At 38.7% G+C, this 13,819-nt stretch overlaps 1 protein-coding gene across 1 annotated transcript in view; it reads left to right on the top strand.

Annotated features, from left to right (window-relative positions):
• LOC125833865 (pathogen-related protein-like) overlaps positions 1-13,585 on the top strand; it is a 95,838-nt gene extending 82,253 nt beyond the window's left edge. The window contains exons 4-5 of the mRNA XM_049513023.1: positions 519-522; positions 13,278-13,585. Coding sequence (XP_049368980.1) covers positions 519-522; positions 13,278-13,585 — 312 coding nt within the window. The remainder of the gene's footprint in view (positions 1-518; positions 523-13,277) is intronic.
• The last annotated feature ends 234 nt before the right edge of the window (positions 13,586-13,819 follow it).

Genomic DNA, 13,819 nt, shown 5'->3' with positions numbered 1-13,819 from the left:
ACAGACATATACCAAACATATACAATATTAGTCATATTTTCAAGATCAATGTAGCATTCCATGTTCTTAGTAATACACATTGGTTATCATTTTAGAACAACAAACAATCTTTCAACCTCAATCACCATTAGATATGAACGTAATCAACACAAGTAGATACACAACACAATTTAATAATCCTCACACGGAACCCAATTCAGTGGTTCTTTCATGGAACCCAAACCCAAATTGTTAGTGTACCGGTTCGTGTTACCCGATCCAATATTTATGCCGAAACGTGGAAACTGATGCAATATTAATGCCAAAATGTGGCAACCGATCCAATGTTTATGCCGGAACATGGCAACCGATCCCATATTTATGCCGAAAGTGGCAACCGATCCAAGTTAGTGGGTCGGAACGTAACACCTGATCCATTCAACAAACCACAATCACAATCACAATGTATATTCTCACAATCATACAACAAGAAGTGATTCATGGCATATAATTATTCAATTATCCTCATTTACGATTAGGGTGATCAATAATGCAACATTCACATACATACATGCACTATAATGAAGCAAGTACAAACATATATCACACCAACATGAAATCACAACCAACACCTACCTCGAATCCAAGCTTAAATCCCCAAGGCACTTGAATCTTTCCTTTCCGAATTCTTTCCGTTTGTTCTAGGTCTACAAATAATTAATATACGCAAAGATCAACAATTAAATGTCTAATTATCCGAATTATAACAAACCCAATAACCCTAGACCAATCCAAGATCCTAATACCTAGATTAGGGCTTTTTCAACCATAATTTCCAGATCAAAACCCTCTCCCATTGATAATCACCCACGAATTTACAATCTACAGATCAAAAAATGGATTCGGGGAGTTCAAATCTTACCTTTAGCCTCAAGAATGGTGGAAAACTGTCAAGAAAGCACCTGGGGTCGTCTCCTAGCTCTCAAAGTCAAAACTTGTAGAATAAAACGATTTTGGGGTTTATTTCTGACTTAAATCGCGATTGTCCCGCTATGGCGACCCCAGCCCATCACAGCGGCCCCGCCCTGGCGGGAATAATCCCGCCACAGTGGCTTGCACGAAAAAAAATGTAGAATTAAGAGCTCCAAACCCCCATTTCACAACACACCTTCATCCCACGACACTTAGAAAACACTCTTTCACGCTAAGATCAATTTCGGGAGTTCTTCTTGCCCGAATTCAATTCTGTAAAGTCGTACCGGTTCCTTAACTTCTAGCTATCCACTCACGCAATCAATTTCATTATTACACTTCTCATTCATTACGAGATATCCCTAGATTAGCTTGACTCTGATTTCGTCAAAATCTGGACTAGGCTAGGAAATTTCAAGTTACTACTCAAAAGTTTTTCTGGTCCAATTCTTTCCCCATTGGCTTTTCCGTAACGACGAAATCAGGTCGTTACAATAGATACCAATTTACCCATCACTCGTCCTCGAGTGATCAACTAGGAAAGACTGGATAAAGTAAGAGTATAGTAATATTTGAATCATTGAACCATTGGGGATACTTATCATGCATACTTTCTCTATCGACTCTGGGTTGCTAGAAGCTTAGCTTGGATACTTCTCACCTTGTCCTAATCATCCTTGACCAAATCAACTCCCAAAGGTTTTACTTCTTCAGCCCCAAACCACCCTATGGGTGATCTACACATCCTCCCATACAATACCTCAATGAAGTCATCACAATACTCGAGTGATAATTATTGTTCTATGTAAACTTAACTACAACAAACGTTTTTCTCAATAACCACTAAAGTTGATCGTACTCACGTCTGCCACATGTTATCAAGGTCCTTGACACAATCATCAGGACTAATCCTTTCTCACATAAGCATGATACAATTCTAAATCAATACTCGCTACAATTAGAGGTGGACCTGAACCAACCAACACACACTCATAATACTCAACCAATCATAGTTCTTATCAATATCTCTTTCTTACAACATAAATTTCCTTGAGCTTAAATTACATTATTTTATCTTTAGACATCAGATACTCATCAAGGGATATGTCCAAGCATACAACCCTCTATTTATACCATCGAATGCTAGATTTAGCAATTATGATTGTAGATTACCCTTAAGAACAGTAGAATTGGACCCAATGATCCCCACATTCATCCACACGCAAATAATACATGACCTCGACGACTAGACGAATATTAAGATTGTCGGACAACCATGATCACACATGGTAGCTCTTCTATGAATTCTCATAAGCAAGTGGTACATGTCGAAACACTAAAATACTTTAACAACTCCAAGACAACACCAATTATGTCATTCGAAATAACCAAATCTTCCCAATCTTCCCACTCAACCAAGAGAACATCGTAGGATTTGGTACCCCTGATCCACCACTAGGGATCCACCCACAAGAGTGAAAACACACTAGAGCATAGCTAGTGAATCATACTCACAACACTAACAACCATCATAAGCACTCCGACCATTTACCTTATTATAAACCAACACTTTTTAAATGAAACATTTCTTAGGTACTTAACAATCAATAATACTCAACTTTACGACTAAACCCAAGTGTAAGTCCTTTGAAATGCTCAATACCTGATACAATTGATCATTTCTCGCCTTGCAATTTCATACCTTGACAAAATATATCACCACGAATGTAGACTTACAAATGAAAAATATGAATTGTAAATTCAACCGTATAACACAATCCCCTTATCGATCAACATTAGCTTGTACATTAAAGATTTTTATGAATTCATGGATATTCGCTTATCATTGATCGCATCCCCATCGATCTTACAATATCCTTTGCTAAAATTTCAATCATACTTATTACTAAACTCAAAAACAAGAACCAAGCACTTATCATCACACTCGAGCTAATGTCTGTACACTCCTTTCTTATGAATTTTTCAATAGTTGCCAACCAATCTTATAATATAGTTGCATTCCATCACAAACTCTTATTATCCTTATGCTCAGTCAGCCCTGACTATCACTACAAAGTCAAACTTTTCATCAACACGACACCTCAAACTCAGGTATACCCATCAAATTCGAAGGACTAACCCAATTTTTATGCGCACTTTCTTACTAAAATACTTCAAATGCCTTCACCAGAGTATACTCAATGGGACTTTCTTTATCCATAAGCTTTTCATCCCGGTATTAATCCACCCCTTTATGACGGAAGATAAAAATCAACAGTACTCATACTACCTTCTTAAATCTTAACAAACAAGACCGGAATACCCTACGGGAAAGCACTAAGAGGGATGAAACCTTACTCAAGAAGCTCCTGGATTTGAGCTTTAAGCTCTCTCAATTTTCACACCACAGGAATAAACTCAATAGAGAGGGATTCAACCTCGACATCCCGAATATGAGCCAATCACGCCAAACAATCCCGCCTCACCATTTTTCTATCCCGCACGACAGATATGACCTTAACTGACTTAGGCTTGTACCCCCTTCCCACTCTAACCTTTCCCTACCCAGGATCTCTAGAGTTACTAACTTAGCATTACCATTAAGCATAACATAATAGGGGGACAACCAAGTCATACCTAAGATTATACCAAGTCAGTCATATCCAGCATAACTAAATCAACCAAAATCTGAAAATCACTGAACACAACAGGACAAGACGATATACATGGGTGACTATGACTGACTCTTCAACTAGAGTAGAAACATGGATAGGGGCATCAAGTATATCACAATTCATATCAAATTCAGAGGCAAATCGCACGGACACATAAGAATAAGTAGAACCCAGATCAAACAACACACTAGCCATCTGGTCACAAATAATAATAGTTATTGTGATCACTGCATCAGACCTTCAGCCTCGGTCTTTCCCAAAAGGCATAAAATTGAGTCCTGTCATCTTGACGGGCAAACCTCCTTGCCTGGATGCACTACTCCTCTACCCGCATTACCATTTCCCTGGCCTCCACATCCTTACTGATTTCCTCATCATATGCCGAGGTTCTCCACAATTGTAACACGCTTAATAACTTAACCAAGTAAACCTCGTTGTTATTGGAGCAGTTGTATCTTGACCTCTTCTTGATATACAAACAATCCATGAAATCGTAGTATAACTTCTAACCTCAAATGACATAATTAATTTCATCATTCGCTAAACAACCCATACATGTTATGACAACAATACTAAATGCATTTTCCAAAGTAATAGTGTTTATTATCTAACTGTCCCTCACCAAAACTTCTTGATGATGTCACCCATAAACTTGAATCTACAAATTTGTCCTTAATCCCTTCACAAGCGACGATAGTAGCTAGCGAACCCCACAAAACTCTTAATTTCAGTCACAGAACTAAGTCAGACCCAATTCCTGACTGCTTCAATCTTTGGGGATCTACCATTACCCCTTTCCTTGAAACTATATTTCCCAAAAAGGCAACTGAAGTCAACTAAAATTCACACTTACAAAATTTCAGACACCCCTTTTGTTTTTGTTATCACATGGATGTCAGTTTTTTTGTTGTTTTTGACAGCATTCGATTTATTATGAGGTTTTATAGTCTATCCTCGATTGCTGAACACTGATTGGATTGCAGGGGTTAGTTCGGATTCGATTCGATTTCTATAAGGAGACTTGGGAAAAACAGAGGAGGCATGACTGAGGTTCTGTCTCGCCCTGTCCCGCTCTGGCGACCTCGCGCTGGCTGAAAGATCCCTCCCCAGCGGCTCAGAAGGAAACAGTACCAAGCAATAAATTTTTCTGGGGTTTTTCTCTTTTCTAAATCCCCCAACGGGTTTCAGCTTTACTGAGCAATTTAGGATAATCCTTTGAACTCGGATAATCGTTGTCTACTCCGAGTCAATCCAACGATACACAAACCAACTCATTCTCATTAATTCAACACCATAACCCACACATTCCCAAGATACACCCAGACACTCACATGGTTATTAGTCAAGCGCAAGACACATCTAGATCTTTCTTACGAATCACCTCGTATATTATCTAGACCCTTGCATCAAACTTAGTCATGACCTTTTTTCACAACAAGTTTTACGATACTCATGAGTTACAACTTGCATAGTTTCAATCAATTCAGCCAGCATATTGCACATATCAAAATTTAGACCCACACTTATTGTGCACATGATCATATCATCACATCCAAGCAAATACAATTTCCACATTCAAAGTTAATTCAGGCAACAAGGAACACATATTCACAGTTTTCAAGTTACAACTCACAATCATGCCCGATTTCTAAATTAGTTTGTTCTATAGATGACCATTATCGGTCTCCCAGTACAAGAGCAAAATGTAAATTGATGCACTCTGCAACTGGTCAAAAGATCATTTATTCGAGGCAGTGGATACTTGTTCCGAGTGGTGACCCTATTCAACTATCGGTAGTCTATACACATCCTCTCTTGCTAGTAATTGTGTTACCATTGTTGTTGCTTTAGTTCGAACCATAGAGTGAAAGAGGATAGATACCAATTTGTATCACGCAGATATCAATTGGATTCAAGTCATAGCATGAAGGAGTAGAAAGAAATGAGTTTTTCCTAAAGTCCTATAGACTCTCGAAGAAAAGTATGGACCTCTTCGTACCCTTCCGCATGACTCTACTAGACTCATTTTGGTACAATGAGATCAACGAACCTAGGCTCTGATACCAACTTTTTCACGACCCAGACCGTCGTGATTGACACCCATATTAACCCTTCGGTGGGAGAATCATTAGTACCACCCAACTAAAAACTAAGGCATTTAAAGATACAGAAACATGTTTAAATGAAAATAAAAATGGAGTCCCCATAAACTCCAAAGGTTTAAGCAATTAACTAACCAAACTAATGCGGAAATTCAACCCCTAGAACCTGAAAGTCATTGTACCAAGACTCTACGAACGACAAGTCTAAGAACAAGGGGTACAACCCTGAAACTAAACAAACACCTTTAACAAATAATCTGAGTCCGAAGAGAGTGGACTTAAACAAGAAGATCCATGGCAGCCTGAAAGAACTGGCTCACTGTTGAATCTGATCACACTCAATAGTCACCTAGCTGAGGTCTATTAATAGCCGCCTGAAGATGCCCTATACTCAACAAAGAGTAAGCAAGTGCAGTATCAGTACACAATCATATTGTACTGGTAGGATCACACGACTATCCAAATAAGTGAAACACATGCAAGTAACCACAACATTATAAAATAGACATATACAATATTAGTCATTTTTTCAGGATCAATGTAGCATTCCACGTTCTCAATAATACACATTGATTATCATTTTAGAACAACAAACAATCTTTCAAACTAAATCACCATTATATATGAATGTAATCAACAAAAGTAGATACACAACACAATTCAATGGTCTTCTCACGGAACCCAATTCAGTGGTCCTCTCACGGAACCCAAACACAAACTGTTAGTGTATCGGTTTGTGGTACCCGATCCAATGTTTATGCCGGAACGTGGTAACTGATCCAATATTTATGCCAGAACATGGAAATTGATCCCATATTTATATCGAAATGTGGCAACCGATCCAAGTTAGTGTGTCAGAACGTAACACCCGATCCATTCAACAAACCACAATCACAATCACAATATATATTTTCACAATCATACAATAAGAGGTGATTCATAGAATTTAATTATTCAATTATCCTCATTTACGATAAGGTTGATCAATATTCCAATATTCGCATACATACATGCATTATAATGAATGAAGTACAAACATATATCACACCAACATGAAATCACAATCATCAACTACCTCGAATCCAAGCTTGATTCCCCTAAGGCACTTTAATCTTTCCTTTCTAGATTCTTTCCGCTTTTTCTAGGTCTACAAATAATTAATATACACAAGGATCAACAATCAAATGTCTAATTATCCGGATTATAACAAACCCAATAACCCTAGACCAACCCAAGATCCTAATACTCAGATTATGGCTTTTTCCACTATAATTTTCAGATCAAAACCATCTCCCATCGATAATCACCCATAAATTTACATTTTACGGATAAAAAAAATGAATTCGGAGAGTTAAAACCTTACCTTTAGCCTCAAGAATGGTGGAAAACTGTCAAGAAAGCACCTGGGTCGTCTCCTAGCTCTCAAAGTCGAAACTTGCAGAACAAAATGATTTTGGGGTTTGTTTTCGACTTAAGTCGCGACTGTCCCGCTATGGCGGCACCTGCCTACCACAGCGGCCCCGCCCTGGCGGGTATAATCCCGTCACAACGCCTTGCACGAAAACAGAATGTCGAATTAAGAGCTCCAAACCCCCATTTCACAACACACCTTCATTCCACAACACTCAGAAAACCCCTGTTCACGCAAAGATTAATTTCGGGAGTTCTATTCGCCCGAATTCTATTCCGTAAAGTCGTATGGGTTCCTTAACGTCTTAGATATCCACTCACACAATCAATTTCAAAATTACACTTCTCATTCATTATTAGATTTTTCTAGACTTGCCTGACCCGGATTTCGTCCAAATCTGGATTAGGCTATGAAATTTCAAGTTACTACTCAAAAGTTTTTCTGGTCCAATTCTTTCCCATTTGGATTTTCCCTAACGATGGAATCAATTCGTTACAGCCCCAGAGCACCAAATTTTGTTTTCTCAAAAAACTATATAATGACTTCCTTAATGAGTTAGGGAACTACCACATATACTCACACTAGTTTTTTCACGCCAATTTCCATATTTACAGACCCTTTTTAGGAATTACCCAAATTCCTCGATTTTTTTGTGTATTATAGCCCATGGATCTCGTGCCCCAAAGCACCCAAAATATTCACGTATTTTGAGTATACGTAGTGGTTCTCCAACTCATTAGGGAGTTCCTCATAAAGTTTTTTGACAATAATATTTTGGGTGCTTTGGGGCACGAGATCCATGGGCTATAATACACAAAAAAATCGAGGAATTTGGGTAGTTCCTAAAATATGGCCTGTAAATGTGGAAATAAGAGTGAAAAAAAAGGTGTGAGTATATGTGGTTGTTCCTCAACTCATTACAGAGGTCATTATAACGTTTTTTGACGAAAATATTTTAGGTGCTCCGGGGCGCCAGACCCATGGGTTGTAACACACGAAAAATCAAGGAATTTGGATAGTCTTTAAAAAGGGACTGTAAATGCAGAAATTGGTGTGAAAATAATGGTGTGAGTATGGGTGGTGGTTCCCCAATTCATTACGGAGGTCCTCATAAAGCTTTTTTGAGAAAAAAATGTTGGGTGCTCTGGGTGCCAGATCAATGGACTATAACACACGAAAAATAGAGGAATTTTGGTAATTCCTAAAAATTGCCTATAAATGTGGAAATGGGCATGAAAAATGATGTGAGTATATGTGGTGGTTCTCTAACTCATTACGAAAATTCTCATAAAGTTTTCTGAGGCGCTAGATCATTGGGCTATAACACACAATAAATAGAGGAATTTGGGTAATTCCTAAAGAAGGGTCTATAAATGCAGTAATGTGCGTGAAAAAAATATTGTGAGTATACTAGGTGGTCCCCCAACTCATTACGGATGTTCTCATTAAAATAATTAAGAAAAAAAAATTGGTGCTCCGAGGCGCCAGATCCATGGGCTATAACACATGAAAAATAGAGGAATTTTCCTAAAATGGGCATGGAAATGCTGAAATGGGGGTGAAAAAAATTATGTGAGTATATGTGGTGGTTCCGCAACTCATTACGGAGGTCCTCATAAACTTTTTTGGGAAAAAAATTACTAAGTGCTCTGGGGCGCCAGATGAATGTGCTATAACACAAAAAAATAGAGGAATATGGGTAATTCCTAAAAAAGGGCCTTTAAATACGGAAATGTGCGTGAAAAAAATGGTTGGAGTATACATGGTTGTTCCCTAACTCATTATGGAAGTCCTCATAAAGTTTTTAGAATAAAACTTTTTGGGTGATTTGGGACCTAGATCCATTGGCTATAACAGACGAAAAATTGATGAATTTGGGTAATTTCTAAAAAAGAGCATGTAAATGGGGAAATGTGCATTTAAAAAATGACGTGAGTATATGTGGCAGTTTCCCAACTCATCACGCAAGTCCTCATAATATTTTTGAGAAGAAAATAATCGGTGCTCCAGTGCGCCATATCATTCGGCAATATCACACAAAAAATAGACGAATTTGGATAATTCCTAAACAAGGGCCTGTGAATGCAAAAAAAGCGTGAAAAAATGATAAGAGTATACATGGTGGTTCATCAACTCATTAATGAGGTCCTCATTATGTTTTTTGAGAAAACAAAATGATGGGTGCTCTGGAGCGCCAGGTCCTTAGGTATAACACACAAAAATAGAGAAATTTGGCTAATTCTTAAAAATGACATGTATATGTGGAAATGGGCGTGAAAAAAATGGTGTGAGTATATATGGTGGTTCTCCAACTCATTACATAATTCCTCAAGAAGTTTTTTGAGAAAAAATATTTGGGTGCAGTGAGGCGCCAGATCCATGGGCTATAACACACACACAAAAAATAGAGGAATTTTGGTAATTCCTAAAAACGGGCATGAAAATGCGGAAATGTGTGTGATAAAAATGGTAGGAGTATACGTGGTTGCTCCCCAACTCATTACGAAGGTCCTCATAGAGTTTTTTGAAAAAAAAATTGGGTGCTTCGGGGTGCCAGGTCCATTGTCTATAACACATGAAAAATCGATGAATTTTGGTAGTTTTGAAAAAGGGCCTGTAAATACGGAAATAAGCATAAAAAAAGGTGTGAGTATACGTGACAATTTCCCAACTCATTACGGAAGTCCTCATAAAGTTATTTGAGGAAAAAAATATTGGGTGCTCAAGGACGCTAGATCATTGAGCTATATCACATGAAAAATAGACGAATTTGGATAATTCCTAAAAAAGGCCTGTAAATGCGGAAATAAGCGTGAAAAAAATAGCGTGAGTATACGTGGTGGTTCATCAACTCATTGCAGAGGTCCTCATAAAAATTTTTGAGAAAAAAAAAGTTGAGTACTCCGAGGCTTCAGATCCATGGGCAATAAGACACGAAAATAAAGGAATTTGGGTAATTCCCAAAAAAATGGCTTGTAAATGCGGAAAAGGGCATAAAAATGGTGGTAGATACGTGGCGGTTCCCCAACTCATTACGGAAGTCCTCAAAAAGTTTTTGAGAAAAAAAACTTTGCATGCTCCGGAGCACTTGATATATGGGCTACAACACACGAACACTAGAGGAATTTAAGCAATTCCTAAAAAAAGGCATCTAAAAGCGCAAATGGGAGTGAAAAAAATGGTGTGAGTATACGTGGTGGTTCCCTAACACATTATGAAGGTCCAATATAAAGCTATTTGAGAAAAAAATTGGGTGCTCTAAGGCGCCAGATCCATAGGCCATAACACACAAAAAATCGAGGAATTTGAATAATTCCTTAAAAGGGCCTGTAATGTGGAAATGGGTGTGAAAAAGATGACGTTAGTATGTGGTCGTTTCTCAACTCATTACGGAGGTCCTCATAAGGTTTTTTAAGAAAAAAAAAATTTGGGTGCTCCAGTATGCCAGATGCATGGGCTATAACGCACGAAAAATCGAGGAATTTGGATCATTTCTAAAGAAGGCATGTAAATGCAGAAATGAGTGTGAAATAAATTGTGTGAGTATACGTGAAAGTTCTCTAACTTATTGCGGAGGTCCACATAGAGTTTTTTGAGAAAAAATAAATTTGGATGCTCCGAGGTGCCAAATCCATTGGCTATAACACACGAAAAATAGAGGTATTTGGGCAATTCCAAAAAAAGTGCATGTAAATGCAGAAATGGGCGTGAATAAATGGTGTGATTATGCATGATGGTTCCCTAACTTATTACGGAGGTCCACTATAAAGTTTTTTTAGAAAAAAATATTGGGTGCTCTAAGGAGCCATATCCATGGGCTATAACACACGAAAAATCGAGAAATTGGTCCAATTCCAATTCTTGGGGTATGATTTTGTGAATATGGGTTAGATTATCTGTTGGATTTTGCTTGTTGATGGTTTATTTGTTATGTAAATGTGATTTCGTTTAGTAGTTGTGAGGGAACTTAGTGAAATTGTAGTTGCAAATACGATTTCACCTTTGTGTTTTCGGCTTGCTCGAGAGAGAGAGAGGTCGTAAAACTAAGACTACTAAATTGATGGCCGATGGGATTTGGTCGACATGAGGTTCAACTAAGAGAGTGAACCCTAGTCCTTCTCCCACACACTCAGCTCGAGAGAGTGAGTGGGCTAAGGCGGAGGTTGTTCTTCATGTGGCAACTGGGTGTCTGAGAGGAACCATTTGGTTTGGGGTAAGTTGTTTGAGAGAGAATTTACCCCAACTATAGTCTAGCCTAGTCACAAATATTAAACGGATTTATTATCAAAATCATGTACCCAATAGTTTAGTTTATGCAGTATTCCTATCACATCCCAAGAATCCCGTCTCCTTGATTAGTACTATTTGCATTCTTTGTTGTTTTTGCTTATTTGTCACAAACCTCCATTGATAATTGACGCTTGCGTCACCCCTTAGATTTAACATGTTTACATTCGATAATGTTTTTAGTTATGACTAATTAGAACTTAATTTTTTTTCCTATTAATTCTCAAGCCCACTCCCTTGGGACTCGACCCCAACCCTTGGTTAGGTTACTTTACTATTGTATGATCGTAGACACTTGCATTGAAAGTTATGTCTTGATTACGCAAACATCAAAATGCCGCCTCTACCGAGGAGTGGTGTTATTTGAGAATTCTTATATTAGTAGAATTTTTGTTCTTCTTAGTTGTAGTTTACTCACTTAATCTTTAGTTTAGTTTTGTTTTCTTATGTGACTATTTCAGAAAGCATAAGTGTTAACGGTAGCTAGTGGGCCACCAAGACGATATCATAAATCTCAACAATGTCCATGAGCCCAACATCAATGGTCCCCATCTCATGGGAGGTATTGGAGCTATTCGGTTACCTATAGCTGAAGGAAATGCAGTGTTCCACATAACGAGTACTATGTTGCAACGAAAGGGACTTTTCAGCGGGTTGGCTCACGAGGATCCTCAAGAGCATCTTCAGAACTTCGTGGATGTATGCAGACCGTTCTCGTTCAAAAACATATCTCAGGAGTCAATCCGATTAAGATTATTCTTTTTCTCATTGATGGAGAGTTGTGCAAATAGCTAGCCGAGTTGCCGCGTGAATCCATCACTTCCTAGGAGGAATTGGTAACCGTATTTCAACTGCTATTTTTCCCTCCCTCGGAAATGATGACCCTTCGGGATAGCATTCAGAGCTTTAAGCATCTAGAAGGAGAACCTCTGCACGAAACTTGGTTACGGTTCAAAAAGTTGGTGCTTCAATGCCCAACCCATGGTTTGCCTGATAATGTGTTGCTTCAGTACTTTTATCGGAGTTTAGACTCGGTAAACAAAGGGGTCACTGTTCAACTTTCGCCTAGAGGCTTAATGCAACAGCCATATGTAGTAGCAGCCCAACTTTTAGATGGCATGACAACCATCAACAGAGCGTGGTACAGTCGCGAGGATCAAGTCTCTCCTCTCACCTTCAAACTATCTAAGGAGCAGATTGAAAAAGATCATGAGAGAGACCAAAATATGGCCAAGAGGAGGTAAATTTTCTAGCCTGAGGAGATGAAGTTTGAAGCCTTGTATAACGAGGAGGTAAATTTTCTAGCCAACCAAGGCGGTGGCTATCGTTCAAACTACCCAAGGTAGGGTGGTAACCAAGGATGGGCTAGAGACGAAGGCTGGAAGGATCGAGATCATTAATGGAGGGACCGTAATTCGACTTGGAAGGATGGGGAGAAAGATAAATATGTGCCTCCCCATGAGCGCCAAAAGCCCAAGGACTTGGAAGGTGGTAGGTTTGAGGATATACTCTCACGTATTCTCAACAAAGCTGAAGGGTCATACCTTGATTGTACTAGTGCACACTTTGATTTTGTCTTCAGGGGTTACATGGTTGAATTCAAAAAGATGGGTTGAAAATAGGTACGTTGAGCCGTTTGGAGAGCTGGGTCGAGCTCGCCAAACAACTTGGCGGTTCACCTAACATCCCCATCTCGCCTTTAATTTAATGATAAATGTGCTGTTAATTTTGTAACTTTCGGCGGACTACCTCTAGATCACCGAATGATATCGACGACTCGCCGAAAGAGTCGGCGAAGTTTATCAGTGCTTTTGTCAAAATTTTCTCCAACTTCTTTTCGAGATTTTGCAGATATGACTAAACCTAAAGTTACTGAAAGAATAACGCCAGCCCAAGAGAAGTCCAGAGGAATTGCGATAAAGGAAGATGCGGTTACATCGAAAAGAAAAGCTTTGAAACTACCCACAACTATTGGGAAAGGCAAGGGCAAGAGGCCCACTCCTGCCAGGAAAAATATCACTCTAGATCCTAATACTCCTCCATGGGCAAGGGGATTTTGCAGAGCGGTGTATGTCTTTCTGGAAGACTCACAATCAACAGACCTTGGTAAAGCTGGCACTGCTGTTCCTTCTAGGGTTACTCCGGGCACTGAAGCCTAGACAGATGAAGAGACTGCATAGACAGGATTTCTCTTTACCTCCCTCTCTGTCTTTTTTTATTTTACATTTCAGATTTTGTGTCATTTGCATTTGAGGACAAATACTTTTTATCTGTTGTGGGGTGAGGCTCACCTTTTGTGTGCTATTTGTGCCTTGTGTTTTTATGTATATATTTGGGTTGTTTTGTTTAAATTATGTTTACACTGTTTTCTATGGATGTTTGAGCTTGTGACT

Source organism: Solanum verrucosum, unplaced genomic scaffold, assembly GCF_900185275.1.
Source record: "Solanum verrucosum unplaced genomic scaffold, falcon-dt-bn FXZP01000108.1, whole genome shotgun sequence".
In the NCBI taxonomy this organism is placed as follows: Eukaryota; Viridiplantae; Streptophyta; class Magnoliopsida; order Solanales; family Solanaceae; genus Solanum; species Solanum verrucosum.
This window is presented reverse-complemented; position numbering and strand designations above follow the sequence as displayed.